The 14435-nt window shown below is 55.7% G+C and overlaps 1 protein-coding gene across 1 annotated transcript in view; it reads right to left on the minus strand.

The window, feature by feature from the left end:
* LTBP2 (latent transforming growth factor beta binding protein 2) overlaps nt 1-14435 on the minus strand; it is a 101006-nt gene that overhangs the window by 14230 nt on the left and 72341 nt on the right. The window contains exons 14-21 of the mRNA XM_036251259.1: nt 12640-12804; nt 12171-12386; nt 11069-11088; nt 9865-9904; nt 9083-9196; nt 7363-7491; nt 6551-6679; nt 2092-2211 (exon numbers count right to left, since the gene is read on the minus strand). Coding sequence (XP_036107152.1) covers nt 2092-2211; nt 6551-6679; nt 7363-7491; nt 9083-9196; nt 9865-9904; nt 11069-11088; nt 12171-12386; nt 12640-12804 — 933 coding nt within the window. The remainder of the gene's footprint in view (nt 1-2091; nt 2212-6550; nt 6680-7362; nt 7492-9082; nt 9197-9864; nt 9905-11068; nt 11089-12170; nt 12387-12639; nt 12805-14435) is intronic.

A 14435-nucleotide genomic window follows, 5' to 3' on the forward strand; every position in this document is an offset into this window, starting at 1 on the left:
TTCACACTCTTGGTGTGAGGTTGCTGAAGAGACCTCAGAACACCCATGGGAACCATCACTGCAGGGACCAGCTTGCCAACCTGCTGTCTACACTGGGAGGATTCTGGAGCTTCTCCACCAGCGCTTCAGCCCTTGCAAGGGGAAAGGGAAGGGAGCCCATCTCTGTTCCTTGTGAGAGCACAGGGTGGGGAGGGTGCTCAGCCAGGGGCCAGAAGTTCAGGTGACCTTGGCTGTGGGTGGGGGACGGCAAAGCCCTGGCAGTCTGCAGGGGAATCTAACCCCTTTCCGTGGGAACCCAGAGTGCTGGTACGACAGATATGCCATTGAAACTTTGGATGGGCCGCTGTCCAGACCACTCAGGGCTTTCAGCAGAGACTTTGAGTTTAAGTAGAGAGTGGTTTCTTAGTTGGAAAAAGAAGAAAGAGGGAGAGAAAGTTGACTGAGCTCCCGGGTTGGTGGACCAGGCCTGTGGTTACTGATGGAAACCTGGAAGAGTGTGCAGGCTACATCAGTCTTTCTTTCAACAGCTGCAGTGTCTGCCCTGGACCAGGAACTCAGCCTGACCTCCCAGCTGAGGTGTGTGTCTGGAACGTTTCCTCCGGAAGGGGAGGGGACAATCCAGAGGCGTGGCCTGGGGCGTGGGGGTGGTCTAGAAGTGAAAAAGAACGGGGCTCTCAGATGCCAGCTCTTGCCCGTGTTCACCGGGGGCCTGCATGTGCACGCTGTATGGCTTATTCGGGCCTCACAGGAGCCTCTGAGATGGCGAGACGGTTTCCATCTTCAGACATTGAGACAAGAGCCAGACCGAGGCCTGTCTCCACCAGAGACAGTGCCCTTAACATGGACTGGTTAGGATCAATCTGATCTTTTTTAATGTCCTGGTGTTTGCTTGGTTCATTTCCTTTAGTTTTGCTTTTCTTTTTAATAAAGTCCAAGGTTAAGTTCATAATATGATGCTTAAATGAGGTAAACTATCAGGTGTCTAGCATGCTACCTGGCACATGGTAGGCGTCCGTCAAATGCTAACTCCCTTCACTCTCCATTCTCCTGGAGATGCCAGGCTGTCTGTCTCTCACCATGCTAACGAAAACAAGGGGTTCTAGCTTTGATCATGCAAGCTTGAGTTTCACAGGGGGAGCACCCAGGAGGCATTGGGAGGGGAAGGTGACATGCGGGGGGTGCAGACAGAGTTTTCTGTCCTACAACCCCAGCTACCTCTTGCCTTTGCTAGGGCCTTCTAGGACTCTGGACTTCGCCTCTGTGGTCATGGCTTAGAATGTGCCCTTCACAAGGCACACAAGCTCATCCTTCGTCTCCACGACCCTCTGAATCCAGGCATGTCCTGGCCAGGAAAAGCCTGGAGGCTGGGGGGAGGCTGGGCCGAACCTTGGATCTGGGGCAGGAATGCTCTCCAGAGAGAGCCTGGATGTAACCTCATTTATCCCTGTCTCAACCAGTCTTGGGAACACATAACCCAGGCTCTTGCAAGCATTTGACATCCCAGCCTGGCAGGGAGGTGGTAGTGGCAGAGCTGCCAGGAGGTGGCACAATAGTGGCAGGTTCAAGCCAGTTGGAAATGTCACAGCCATCTTTTGGCTTAGAAAAGGGAGAAGGATAGCGGTTCATTCATTCATTCATTCATTCACTGAACTAAAATTTGTTGGGGGTGTCCAGCACATAGACAACTATCATGGGTCATCTAAGATATGCTCCAGTCCTAAGGAGCTCACAGCCTAAAAGCTTCGGCAAGGAGGCCAAGGTTGAAGTCTCAGGCACCTCCCAGATAGATCAATTCCTCCTCTCCGCACAAGGAGAGTACCATGACTCAAAGTGAGGGGCACAGGTGCACAGAGGGATGTTCCTGGGGCTCATGTACATAAAACTGCTTGTGTTCCCTGCTTCAGGGGTAGACAGAATGCCAAAATATCTCTGAGAGGATGGAAGGGCTCAAAAGTTCCCAGACAGGTCTCTGTCCATAGGAGTGGGCTTGGCATCAAGGGACTCAGTCAGGGACAAGCTGGAAGGGGAGTTGGGGGCAAACAGTGCATGCGGAGGGACCAGGACATGGTGGGGCAGTACCCAGTGTCTTACCTTGGCAGTGTCCCTTCCTGACCATGATGTAGCCCTGATCACACTCGCAGTGGTAGGAGCCCTCTGTGTTGGTGCATCGTCCCCCGTGGCACACCTCTGGCTGCTCACACTCGTCTATGTCTGCAAACACAGGAAAAAACACACAGAAAATACCTGAGTTGAAGCCAGCCCTGCAGGGGGCCCTGGGCACTCCCTTCAGAGGCAAGGACAAGGACAGCCATGCTGAGACCCAGGAGGGGAAGGCATCCTTGCTGTGGCCATGATTGGCAGGGGGCTTCTATGCCAGGTCTGAGACTGACCTAGCTCAGGCCTCTGCAAACCCCAAATTCCTTTCTCCCAGAGAGGCTGCTTTTGGGGCCTATGGGGACCCTCACAGCTGTCTCATCACCACAGTGCAAGGGCTGGTCTTGAGGTCAGGTGGCAGTCCATAGGACATGATCTGAGGAAGCCAACAAAGTCCCCCTCCTGACCCCAATACATCCCCTGGTCCTAGAGTCCTTACAGGCCTTCTTAAAGGTTAGAGATTAAGCAGTAAGTGAGAGATAACATGTCAGGTAGCTGAGAAACTATAAGTGAGGTTTATTCCATTGTCCCAAAGCATACTGGTGTCCCATGATGGCTCAGTAGCCCAACCCTGGTCATGCTACTCCCTTGCTTAACCCCTACCAGGGTCCCCCACTGCACAGCCTGGCCCCAGTCTTGCTATATTCGCTGATCCCCACTGGTCTAACCTCTAAGCCTTTGTTCACACAAATGCCTCTGCTTGGTTTGATGGCCAGCAGAGTTTACTCCCATTTCAAAGACTGGTTCAACTGATCAACTCTATGTCTCTCTGACCACATCCCCTTCCCTGTCCCACAGTCATATTAACGGAGGACTCACCTTTGCCCCCACCGCTAGCACTGGTTCAAACACTTCACAGAGTCCTTGTGCAGATTAAATGAGATAACCCAGGTAAAGAGTTTAGCTCAGGGCCTCCCTGGAACAAGGTAGGCACTGAAGAAGCATTAGCTGTTATTATTATTATTACTACCATAGCCTCAAACCTACCCCATAAAATCCAAGCTCCTCAGCCTGGCAGGTAAGAGCTTTCCTGCGCTGCCCCTGCCTAAACCTCTCACGTTGGTTCCTGCCTCCCACACACCTCCCAGCCTCTGCCACACAGGACTTGCTTCTGAGCTTCTGCACACGCTGATTCCTGGGCTGGAGGGGCTTCCACCCACTGGCTGGGCTGTCTCCTGCTCATCTCTCAGGTGAGTCTGACTTCTCCCCTCCAACCCATATGCCCCTTCCCAGGGTTCCTTAGGATCCAGCCCCATTAGGAGAAAACTTTTTGTTTTCTCCCCAACTGCCAAGGATATGCCTTATTATCCTAGTGACCCCCAGTGCTCAGCACAGAACTTCAAAAAGTGCATATTGCATGAATGGAATAACCATCATTTGCTTCTGGACCGTGTTTTCCTCTGAGCAGTACTTCATAACGCATCAGTGCGCAGCGGAGTCACTGGCAGAAGGTGTCAAGTGCATACTCCCCGCCCCACATCTGGAGATTCTGACCCAGCCGTCCTGGGTGGGCCCAGGAACCTGCCTTTTAGTAGCTCTCCAGGCAATTCCGAAATAACTGGTCCTCACTTTAGAAGCTCTAATCCCGGTGGAAGAGAAGAGGGAGCTCAGGGGCAGAGCCAAGCATGGGAACTTCATGAAGGACCCACAGACTGGGGCCAGGAGGACTGTCTGATGGATGAGGCTGGGAGAACCGAAGAGTGGAGGAAAGTGGAAATGGAAAAAGCCTGGCTCTTCACACACACACAAAGGTGGACTCCAGATGAGTTAAACATGCCATGGAAGGCGACACCATCACTTCAATGGAAACACATGCAGGAGAACAGCTTTGTGACCTAAGCTTATGCCCCAGAAGCATAAAAATAAGGCAGAAAGGTGAATCTGAATACATCAGAATAAAGGATTTCTGTGAAAAGAAGGGCATGTGACTAAGGATCATGGACAGAGGAGGAAACGGGAGAGTTGCAGTATTTAAACCCAGTCAAGTATCTGGAATATCTAAGAAACTCCAAAAGAGCCACAAGAAAAACCAGTAACCCGACTGGAAAACCGAGCGAAAGACAGGAACAAGCAATTTCCAGGCAAGGAAACCCAAAGGCTATCCTACGAAGAGAAACTCATTAGTAAGCTCACTTATTGTAAATATTTAATGGTCAAATAATTTATAATAATCAGCTGCATTATTTGAATTCTAGACAGTGTAAATGAATGAAATAATTCATAAAGTAAATCATTAAAATAATGAGATGTTTTATGAGACTCGTAAAATTTAGCAAATGGATGTTACCGTGAATAAGGTCTCATCACGTGGCGTCAGACCCCACTGGGAGAAGTACCGACAGCTGACCTTGGGTTCCCTCCCTCCTTCCACAACTGCTGGGTCTGGCAGAGACATCCCAGACACCCCGGTGGGCATGCAGCAGAACCCCTTGTTTGGGCCAGTCCTGGCAACACCATTCCTCCCTACAGCAGCCTCTGCTGCCCTGGGCCAGCGCCCCGGGCTAGGCCTTCAGGGAGCAGTGCCTCTGGCCCACGACACCTGCCAGGGCCGGGAGGCCCAGAGAAGCCCCGTGTCCCCAGCCCCTCCCGTCACCAACTCCAGCTTGTTGGGAGCACTGCTGCCTGAGTCACAGCCCTGAAGCCAGGGACCGGATGGCCACCCTCTGCTTACAGATCTCTACGGGCTGCCACTGCCTGCGGAGCAGCGTCCAAGCACCTCAGCCTGGCGCTCAGGACACTTCACAACTGGCCTCCGGCCCTGCCCCTTCCTCCACGTGCCCCACGCTTTAGTCGCTCTGGATTTCTCAGTATTCCCAGAGCATGACAGGCCTGCTCACTACTCCGCTCTCTGCAGAAATGGTTCCCTTTCCCTGGAACAGCCTCTGCCCCCTCCCATCCTTCACTTCGTGTGTAAGCAAACCATGCTTTGGGCCGACATGACTTTGATTCTGTTCCCAGCTCTGCCACGACTAGATGTGAGTCCCCGGGTGTTTCAACTCGCCTCTCTGAGCCTCAGTTTACTAAATTTTAAAACGGGTATAAGGATTTCTATTGCATGGGGTTGGGATGATGAACGTCATAAATAACGTGTTTAGGACAGTGCCATCATGTAATAAGTGCTTATTAAATGGTAGTTACAATTACTCCGCCCAGCTCAAACAGCCCCATGGGGAAACCTTCCCACATCCTCTCACACAGAACCAGTGGTTTCTTCGTTCCCTGGGGCCACCAGTCACAGCTCACTCGCCACCCCACCCCAGAGCCTACACAGCTCCTGCATGCGGGTGCTCAATGCTTGCGTGCTGAATGAATGACCGATGCACACAAGTCTCCCACTCTTCAATTAAGGTAGTGGTTTGTCTCCTCTACTCTCCTTCCGCCCACAGTCAGCGGAGGGGACCTGGGTGGCTTTGGTCTCTGCAGACCAGGTCCTTGGGGACGCTGGCAATGGGAGGACACACATCTCTAGGAGGGGTCCTTGAGTGACTGCTGGGCTGCCCCCCCCCCGGGAGCACAGGGCGAACCCTAAGAAAGCAGTGCCGGCCCTGGCCGGTTTGGCTCAGCGGTTAGAGCACTGGCCTGCGGTCCAGAGAGACCCGGGTTCGGTTCCCACTAAGGGCATGTACCTCGGTTGCAGTTTGTCCCCGGCCCTGGTTGGGTTGTGTGGGTGGCAACTACTCGATGTGTCCCTTTCACATCGATGTTTCTCTCTCTCTCTCTCCCTCCCACTCTATCTGAACAAAATATCAAAAAATGTCCTCGGGTGAGGATTAAAAAAAAAGAGAGAAAGCAGTGCCGCTCTCCAGGTGAAGAATCCAGTTGGGTTCTGGATCTTAAGTCCCTGCTCGGAAAGTGCTGCATCACGTTCTCCGTGACCTCTTCTGTAACAATGTGTGTCACAGTACACTTGCTGCCGTTAAAGGGCTTGTGTTGGCGGCACCGTCCGGCAGGGCTTCCCTGGGAAGCTCGACGCCTTGCAGGCGCCACCTGCAGAGGACCGCGCTCCTCTCTCACAGGCACGTTCTCTCCCGTCTGCCAGGAGTCCCCGTTGGCGTCCTCGCCAGGTTGCCCTCCTGACCCCAGATGAAAGCAGCTCCCTGTCACTCAGGATTTGGGCACCTGGCTTTTAGTTCTCCTCTCCAGCCACGTCCCCGGACCCTCACACTCTTGGCTTTGGCCACCGCTCCTTGAAGCCCTGGTGAATGTTGCTGCTTTTCGGAGGCGTACCTCTCGGACTCGGTGTCAGGACGAGCAGGCTTCCCCCCAGTCCGGCCACGGCCCTGCCCTTGCACTCGCCACACTGCAGAGCTGTGACCGAGCGCTGACAGTGCCCGCTTCTCCTCCACGTCAACACCCTCTGTGGGCTCCCGTGCCTGCCCCAAGGGCAAGGCCTTACCTTGGCATTCCTGCGTGGTCCCTGAGGTGGCCGGTATGTAGCCAGGGTAGCAGAGGCAGGAGTAGGAGCCCATGCGGTTGACACAGCGCCCTTTTCCCATGCAGGGGTCCCTCAGACACTCATTGTCATCTGAGCAGAGGGAGGTGGGGAGGGAGGTCAGGGAGGCCTTTCTTTGGGCACCTGTCAGCAACGTGCCCATGCTAAGGGCTGGATAGAGGTTGGTGATGCGGGGCAAGGAGGGGATGAGGGAGCAGAGGAGGCCAGAGAGATGAAATATCTCTAAGGCTGGGCACCATGAAGTCAGCCCATTGGGCCCACCCAGGCACCGGGGGCCTGGGACAGGTGACCCCCACACCTCCTCCCTGCCCTACAGCGGATGTGTCTCCTTTGTATAATAATACTGGCGGGGCGGGGGATCAGGACCACACTTGATGATTTGTCTTGGCCCCCAAACCTCTACCCCAGGTAGAGACCTTTACAACAAGGACCTTGGTCCACTTTGCAGGCAGCAAGATGGCCAATTTGAGGGGTGGGCCGAACTCACTGCTGAGGGCTTCAGGCATTGGTCTGGGGACCCTGGGGTGGTTTCCCACTCTCCTGAAGTCCTGGAGACTCATCATATGCTGCTCTCAGAGATTGGTCTCCCCAAGGTTAAGGTCAGCTTTGTCCACGGGGACTGTGCTCCTCCTCAACCCACGAACCACCACAGCACTGCTTGGACCTTCTGCTGCCTGGACCCTTGACTCTGTCCCCTAGCGGCCCTGCTCCCATCTACCCCAGAACTGAATGAGCCCAGGCTTCCGAGTGAGTACCCGTGCAGTAGGCCTGGCTGGGGTGCAGCCGGTAGCCGGGGCTGCAGATGCATCTGTATCCATCTGGGAGGTTCACACAGGTTCCGGGGCCACAGATGTTGGTGGCTCCAGCGGCACATCTGTCAATATCTGTGGGAGACAGAGCAAAGCAGAGGTTACAGGGGGCAGGGGATGGGCAAAGGCAGTAGAACAGGGAGGGAAGAGAGCGAGGGGCAGGGCACAAGGGCCTAAAGGACCCACAGAACCTCATCTCACCCTTAATGGAGTAAAAAGTAGGGAGACAGCTGATGAGTTCAGAAACAGTTTGGAGACTCACCAGGACTCGGGGCTAAGGCTACATAGAGGGCAGGAAATCTAATTTTTTGAACTGTGTCCTTAATACCAGAAAAGCACTTAGCACTTAGAACATGCCGACTGGACAAATCACTGACTGACTGAATGATGTTTGTGGCCTGCGTCCACCTGGACATCTCAGGGGAAGCCCACACACCCTGGGCTCCCTGATGTGGCCTGTGATGGCGCACAGTGGGGCTTCACAGCACTGGCTGCATTAAACATGAACACTGGCCTGTTTGCAAGGCTGCCCTGTCACTGGCATTGCTTCAAGTGTCAGCCTGGGGACTCATGGGGACCCACAGCCAGGTTCTTAATGTCCACCCAGAGGCCTGAGGTTGGGGATGGCAGGGAAGATGGGCGATCAGGCTATTGGTGGTTGGGGGTGATTCTGTCCCCCTTAGAGCTGCTGCTGAGCCTGGCCTGGACCCCTCGTGCCCCTCCGCCCTGCCTCCAGGCCCATTTTCCTGGTCAGAGACTCAGACCCCTGAGCTGAGCCCCATACCCCAGCTCATCTTGCCTGCCGGGTGGAGGGGAGTTGAGAGCAGTGTGCTCAGCCCAGAGGGGAGAGGTCCTGGGAAGGGGCAGCAGGATGCCCAGGTTCAAGTCCAGAAAGACAAACCCTGGTCCCCAACCCACATTCTCTGGACTGTCCCACCAGGCTGTTCTACCAGGCTCCAGGGTCTCTCCCTCCCTCTGCCAGAGGAAGTCCAGAAAGAGCCCTCTCCACCGAGGTGGCCTCGGTCTCAGGGGACAGATCAGCAAGCCCGGCAAGGGCTTGTGGGAGCACACATGCGTGCCCATGAGCTCACACGTGCACGGGGAGGGGTAAGTGACACCTGCCTGGCTTCTCTTGAACAAAGTCCCCAAACAATGAGCTTTGAGGAGGGCACATTCCAGAGCAAGGTGGATTTGCCAGGAATCTCCCCACACCGCACCCCTCTCCAGTGTAGCCCGCTGGGGTAGAGGGGAGAACACCAGCTCCCAGGCAGTTAAACAACCTTGAGAAGCAGACCTTCCCGAAAGTCGGCCCTCCCCGGGGGCAGGAGGCTGCCCTCTGCCAGGCACTCAGATGACTCAGAGTCAACAGCCTGGAAGAGCCCGGCTTCCGGAGGCTCCTCATGCTCCTTTCCTCAAGAGGCCCTGGCTTCTCCCGGAAGGTCTCTGAGTAAGAGCCTCCCCCAAGGGTCCCCTTCTCCTTCCCCTTCTGGGCTGGCCCTGTGCTCCAGTCAGGACTCTGTTCTGCAGGGCACCCTGAACTCCAGTGGGATGAGGCCAGGGGCGCTGAGCGTGGGCGGGACTTCGCTGCGGGCTGTTCGTTCACATGACTGAGAGGCCCTGGAGTTGGCTCTGGGCAGTCACACCTCACAGGGCTGGCTGCAGGTACCTGGGGGGACCAGGGTTAGCAGCACGTCGGTGGGGGTGGTCACTTGCTCTTCTTCCCGGGTCTCTGGAATCCCCTGTCCAGGCAGTGGTGGCCTTGGTCTTCCTGTAGCATCTCCTGTAGGGGGAAAGGGAAGGAGGAGCTGGTGTTTATGGCCCCTTGGCCACCCGCCTTCCCACCCAGGACAGGGCTTTCTCCAGAGATGCTGGCAGGGGCCCTACCCTCCTCCTGCTGTTCCAACTACGAGAGCCAGGGCTGGAGTCTAGGGCACGTCACCCCTCTGCCTCCCAGCCCCCTGAGACTTGACCTGGCCCCAAACAGAGTCAGAGAATCTGAAGCTCATCTGGTCTTAGAGCTCATCCAGGCTCTCACTCCATTTCACAGGCGAGGAGACCAAAGCTTGCAGAAACGGCCACTTGTTTAAGGCCACCTAGTTTCCTAGTCACAGAGCCAAAGCGGGGTCCTCTGGGTCCCACCCCAGCATACTTCTCCTGTTTGCAGAGCCTTTACAGTTTACAGCGCTCTGCCATGGGCATCGGCATCTCGTCGGCCTTGGCAGGCATAGAAGCCCAGCTTTCTGACTTCGGAACGGAGCCCTGTCCCCAACCCCAGCTCCTTAGGTGTGTGGAGCTCCCGGAAAAGCATTTACATGTCACGCTGTCATCCATGACCTCGTCTAATCTGAGCGCCGTGTATCAGCTCACTTGTACTGACCCCCACTACTAAATGAAGGTCTCTCCTTCCCTCGCCTCTCTGTTGGCTGAGAGTTAATAGGAGGGACTCACCTGGGACCCAGGCCGGCACTTGGGTAACACTGGCTGTGACCTGCACAGAAATAAGAGGATGTTTCTCTTGGTCCTCTGTCACTCCCATGATGTACTTCCTTCTACCAGGCTTCCCATCCAACTCACTCACTCACATTTCCATTTGTTCCTGGTATGGATGAGTTCTTACTACATGCTGGGAATTTTACTAGGCGCTTGATGTCCACATCTTAATCAATCTCAACTATCCTGATAGATTGTAATGATGAAATGAACCGATGTATGTAATTTGCCAGCTCAGGGCCATATCAGCAAGTATCATATCAATGTTGTGACCTCAGATACTACGACAGGAGCTCCGGAGGCTAGCTAGCCTACCTAGTGTCACAGGGCCAGTGTGGCGAAGCTGGATCCCAGGCCACACCTGCCGCCCCTCAGCAGAGCCCGCACACAGAGGCAGTTAAGCCATGGGGAACCAGGAGGAGAGATGGCAGAAGATGACAGAGGCCCAGAAGCATGGCTCGGGACTGTGAGGAGATGGATGTGGAACGTTGGTCTGGGAAGACAACATGTAATTCTCCGGAAAGAGAAGAAACTCATGAGAAAAAGTGTGGACAGTCAGGTGCGCAGGTCGGAGGGGCAGGGGACAGGGGATGGATGGGCAGACTGGAGAGGGACGAAGCAGATCCACTCTCTGGAATGCTTTTCTAGGAGCAAATGCGGTTCTTTACAGGGGACTCCCCCGCACAGGGAAGGGGGCGGGACCCCCATTTCTCAGTGAAGTGGTTTGGAGCTATCCACAGCCGTGCCTCTACTTCCCCATGAACCGCTCACAGAGGAGACCTTGAGGTGTAAGTAAATCAAGCTCAGGAAGTGCCAAGTCTGATACTAATCTAGAACCGGTTCTAGACTTCATCTGCTTGGGTGACAGCCCAGACTAACAGGACATGTTCCTACTTCCTTTCTGAAGAGGGCCCAGCTCATCCCAAATAAGAGCGCACAGACGCTACCTCCCAAACAGCAGCTGGTGTTATTACCTCCTGTAGGATAAACCTGGGTCTTCGGATCAACCCTCCCACTTCAGCATCCCTCCAAATACAATCCCACACCAGCTCTGTCCTTCTCCCTATCCTCCCTCACAGGATACTGCCCCGTGGCCTCAGTGGCTACCAGGTCCCCCTCTCCGCCAAGCTTGCCCAACTCCTTGGTGGGGGGACTCACTCACCTGGCCAGCCTGAGAGTCACCTGGGAAGGAAAGGTGAGAAAATGAGCGTGGAAGGATCGTCTGGCTGCCTTCTCCCCCCACCACGGCCGGGCTGGTTCAGTCTGTGACTCCTGACCTTGCCCCCAGCAGGTCAGCAGTGGAGAGAGCTTAGACTCCTCTTGCCTGCCTCTGCCCGTCCTGCCCCACTGGGACTGGCCACAGGTCCCAGAATCCCAGGTCTGGAGGGCTCAAAAGGTGTGTGACTTGGTGAGAGGGAACCTCCTGCCTCTAAAGTCTCCTGTGACAGGAGCCCCACCCCACCTGGGCCAGTCACCCCTTCAGTCCTAGCTGTGACCCTCCTCCTCACACTGCCATCTCCTCCCTCCCAAGCCTGCCAGTCACACCAGGTCACTCTGCCCCTTGCCCTGGGCTGCAGACCAGGGGAATCGGTCCAGGAAAGAGAGGGGTTACTCCCGTGTCCAGTTCCCATGATGATGAGGGCTCTGTCCTGACTTCCCTATCTGTCTGTCCCAGATTTCCTAGAGCAACTTTGATCATCAGAGTTCTCCTGGTCCTAACATGTCCTTGGCCTCTCACCCTCTGTGCTGCCAGTAACTTGGGCATGCCTCCTGATGGGTTCCCAGGGCCCCTGCCAGGAGGGCCTCGAGCCCCGGGTCCTCCAGCCCCATGCCTCCTGGGCCTTTGGCGGCTGAGCTGGAGTTCGTGCTCTGACTCTGAGGCCAGGGTTGGGGACCTAGAGCACCCACACTCCCCAGGACCCAGCAGCCAGCACCAGCCCCGGAAGCTGCATGGCCAGGGGCAGGGGACGGAAAGGCCTGAACAGCTGGGGTGGGGCTGCTGTCGACCTCTCCCACCTCCCCCAGCATCTCCCTGGGATGTGTGCACCTCTTGGCCCCATATGGGAGAGCAAGGGGGTGGCCTTTCCATCACGCCAGGCCAGGAGAGCAGCTTCCCAGGGCTGGGTGCTGCTGCTCCAAACTGCCTTTCCTAAGGCTCCAGGGATGGAGCCCATGCATCCAGGATAAACTCCCGGGGGCTCTCCCAGGTGTTGTAATCCCGCGGGGAAGGGGACCCCCTCAGGCATCTCCCCCAACCCAGATACCCTTGTCAGGGGTGGTCCCCGCCTCCAGCCAGGCACTGGTGGCCGCCCGGAGTGGCTGCCTCTCTGCTGGCCCGGGCAGGGTCTCACTGCTCTTCTGCCCTCGCTCCCTCGAGGGCCTGGCCAGTTCCTCCGCCTCCGCTTTCCTCATGGTCAGGCGGATGTCTGAGCTCGAGTAGGTATAGCCGTGGCCAGCAGGGCAGATCTCCCTGAAGGCCTCTGCAAGGTCAATGGTCAGAGACAGGCTGAGAGATGCTGTTCCTGCAGGAACCCAGGGCCCTCCCCGCCCTCCCTCTGGGGGACAAGGCTACCGTGGCAGCAAGGAGGGAGGGACCCCAGGTTGGGTTAGGAAGTTGAGCAGGAAGGAAGATGAGGGTCTTCTGGCTTTAGGTTAAGTCCGAGTGGGGGGAAATGGCCACTGGCTTGGAGGAAGCCCCTTGGTGTCCAGAGCTGAGAGGAGACAGAGGGTTACCTGTGCCAGGCAGGGGGCATTTCTCACACTTGCTGCCCCATGCTTTGCCCACTCGGCTGCAGCAGCATATCTGCTTGGTGATCCTCTGGGTCAGAGGCAGGGCACAGGTGCTGGGCCCCAGCGACCGGTAACACAGCCCCTGCTGCATGGAGACAGCCTTGTCCGCTGCAACAGACACAGGTGGGGTGGGCAGGTGGCCAGGGGGCGGGGAAAGCCCCGGCGGGAGGGCAGGGGATGGGAGCGCTGGTCACGTGCCCCCAGATCGGCCTGGCCTGCGTTGCAGCCTGGGAGTTTGGGGCCCTGAAAACGCTTGCGGAACGTCAGGGAGAATAGCCGAGGTGGAATGCTTCAGCACCTCCTCGTGTTACCGGTGTGAGGGGACGCTGACTCCCACCCACACGGAGAACCTGCGAGCAGGAAATGGGGATGAACCTGCTCATCTCCAGGTGCTGAGTTACAAGGTTTACCAAAGCCCCACATGGGCCTGAGGAGATGAGACGAGGTGGGAACCGAAGGCCTGATGGGGAGCTTTCAGGACAGGGCCCGTGCTCCTTGGAACCCAGGCACCCTGCTCAGCGTCTGATGCAGGCAGGTGCTCAGTACTCCCTGGAAGTGTGCTGACCGGATGGCTGGCTGGCTAGGTCCATGACTCAAAATCTGGTGGACCACAGTGAGTGTGAGCTCGGCTGGGTTTCGATAACAACAATGCCACCACCATTGTCCCCTTGCTTGTACTTTGATAGAAATGTTACAGACTGTTCTCTTATAAATTATCTCAACAGAAGATGAGGAGGCCATGCCTCATGGAAGAGACTGAAATCTTTAGAGGGCTGGACGAGGGAAGGAGGGGTGGGGTCAAGAGGGCAACACTCAAAGCTGAGCAACTGATGACTCTGGGGAGTCCTGGTCAGGACTCTGCCGCCCAAGTTCAACGCCTTGCTCCTCTGTGAGCTCCATGAGCTCCTGGCCTTATCGCCTTCATGTGGGAAACACAGGTGATGATGATAATCCCATGGGTGGTGGATGCCTGTATTCTTGCCAGTCCCTCATATTCTGGTGACAGCATCCTGGTTTTCCTGTGGGATCCACCTCTTCCCCCCATTTTGGTCCCCAACCTCCTGGTTGAAGGAGTGTAGGCCATATCCCTGGTCACAGTGATTGAATCAGGGGCGGGCACTTCATAAGTACAACCAATAATAATAATAATGACTAGATGTGGGAGCAAGAAATCAATACTGAGGAAACACAAGAGACATCCCAAAGACACTGGGGGTACCTGGATCCAGCCAAGCCTGAGGCACACCTACCTCTGGACCTCCTAGTTGTGTGGACCAATGAATTATTTTTGCTTATAGTGGCTTGAGTTGTGTTTCTGTCACTTGCAACCCTAGACTCCTGACTAATAAACCTTCTTCACAGTGATATATGAGAAAGGGCCTTGTCAAAGGTTATGTGCTATACACAGGTCAGTTATCAGTCTATCCGTGAGCCTGGGTCTCCAAGGTTCAACCTCTGCCTCCAGCAGCCACTTCCCTTGGAATACTGTAGGGAAGGGCTTGGTCCCTTGGAGCCCCAGGGCAAGGTGACACAGCTGGGAATATCAGGAGGCTGCCCAGCCCACAGGGCCCTGTAGGTATTCTACAATACCTGAGGGAAAGATCAGAAATGAAGGGAAGAGAAATTTAGTGCCTCCCCCCTCCCACCTCCAGGGAGATGAATCATCAGAGGAGGCTGGAGGGGGTACTACTAAGGAGAAAGGGGAAAAATAAACACCCAAGGGCCATCTTTGCTTCCCT

The sequence above is a fragment of the Molossus molossus genome, unplaced genomic scaffold, assembly GCF_014108415.1.
Source record: "Molossus molossus isolate mMolMol1 unplaced genomic scaffold, mMolMol1.p scaffold_m16_p_1, whole genome shotgun sequence".
Taxonomy (NCBI): Eukaryota; Metazoa; Chordata; class Mammalia; order Chiroptera; family Molossidae; genus Molossus; species Molossus molossus.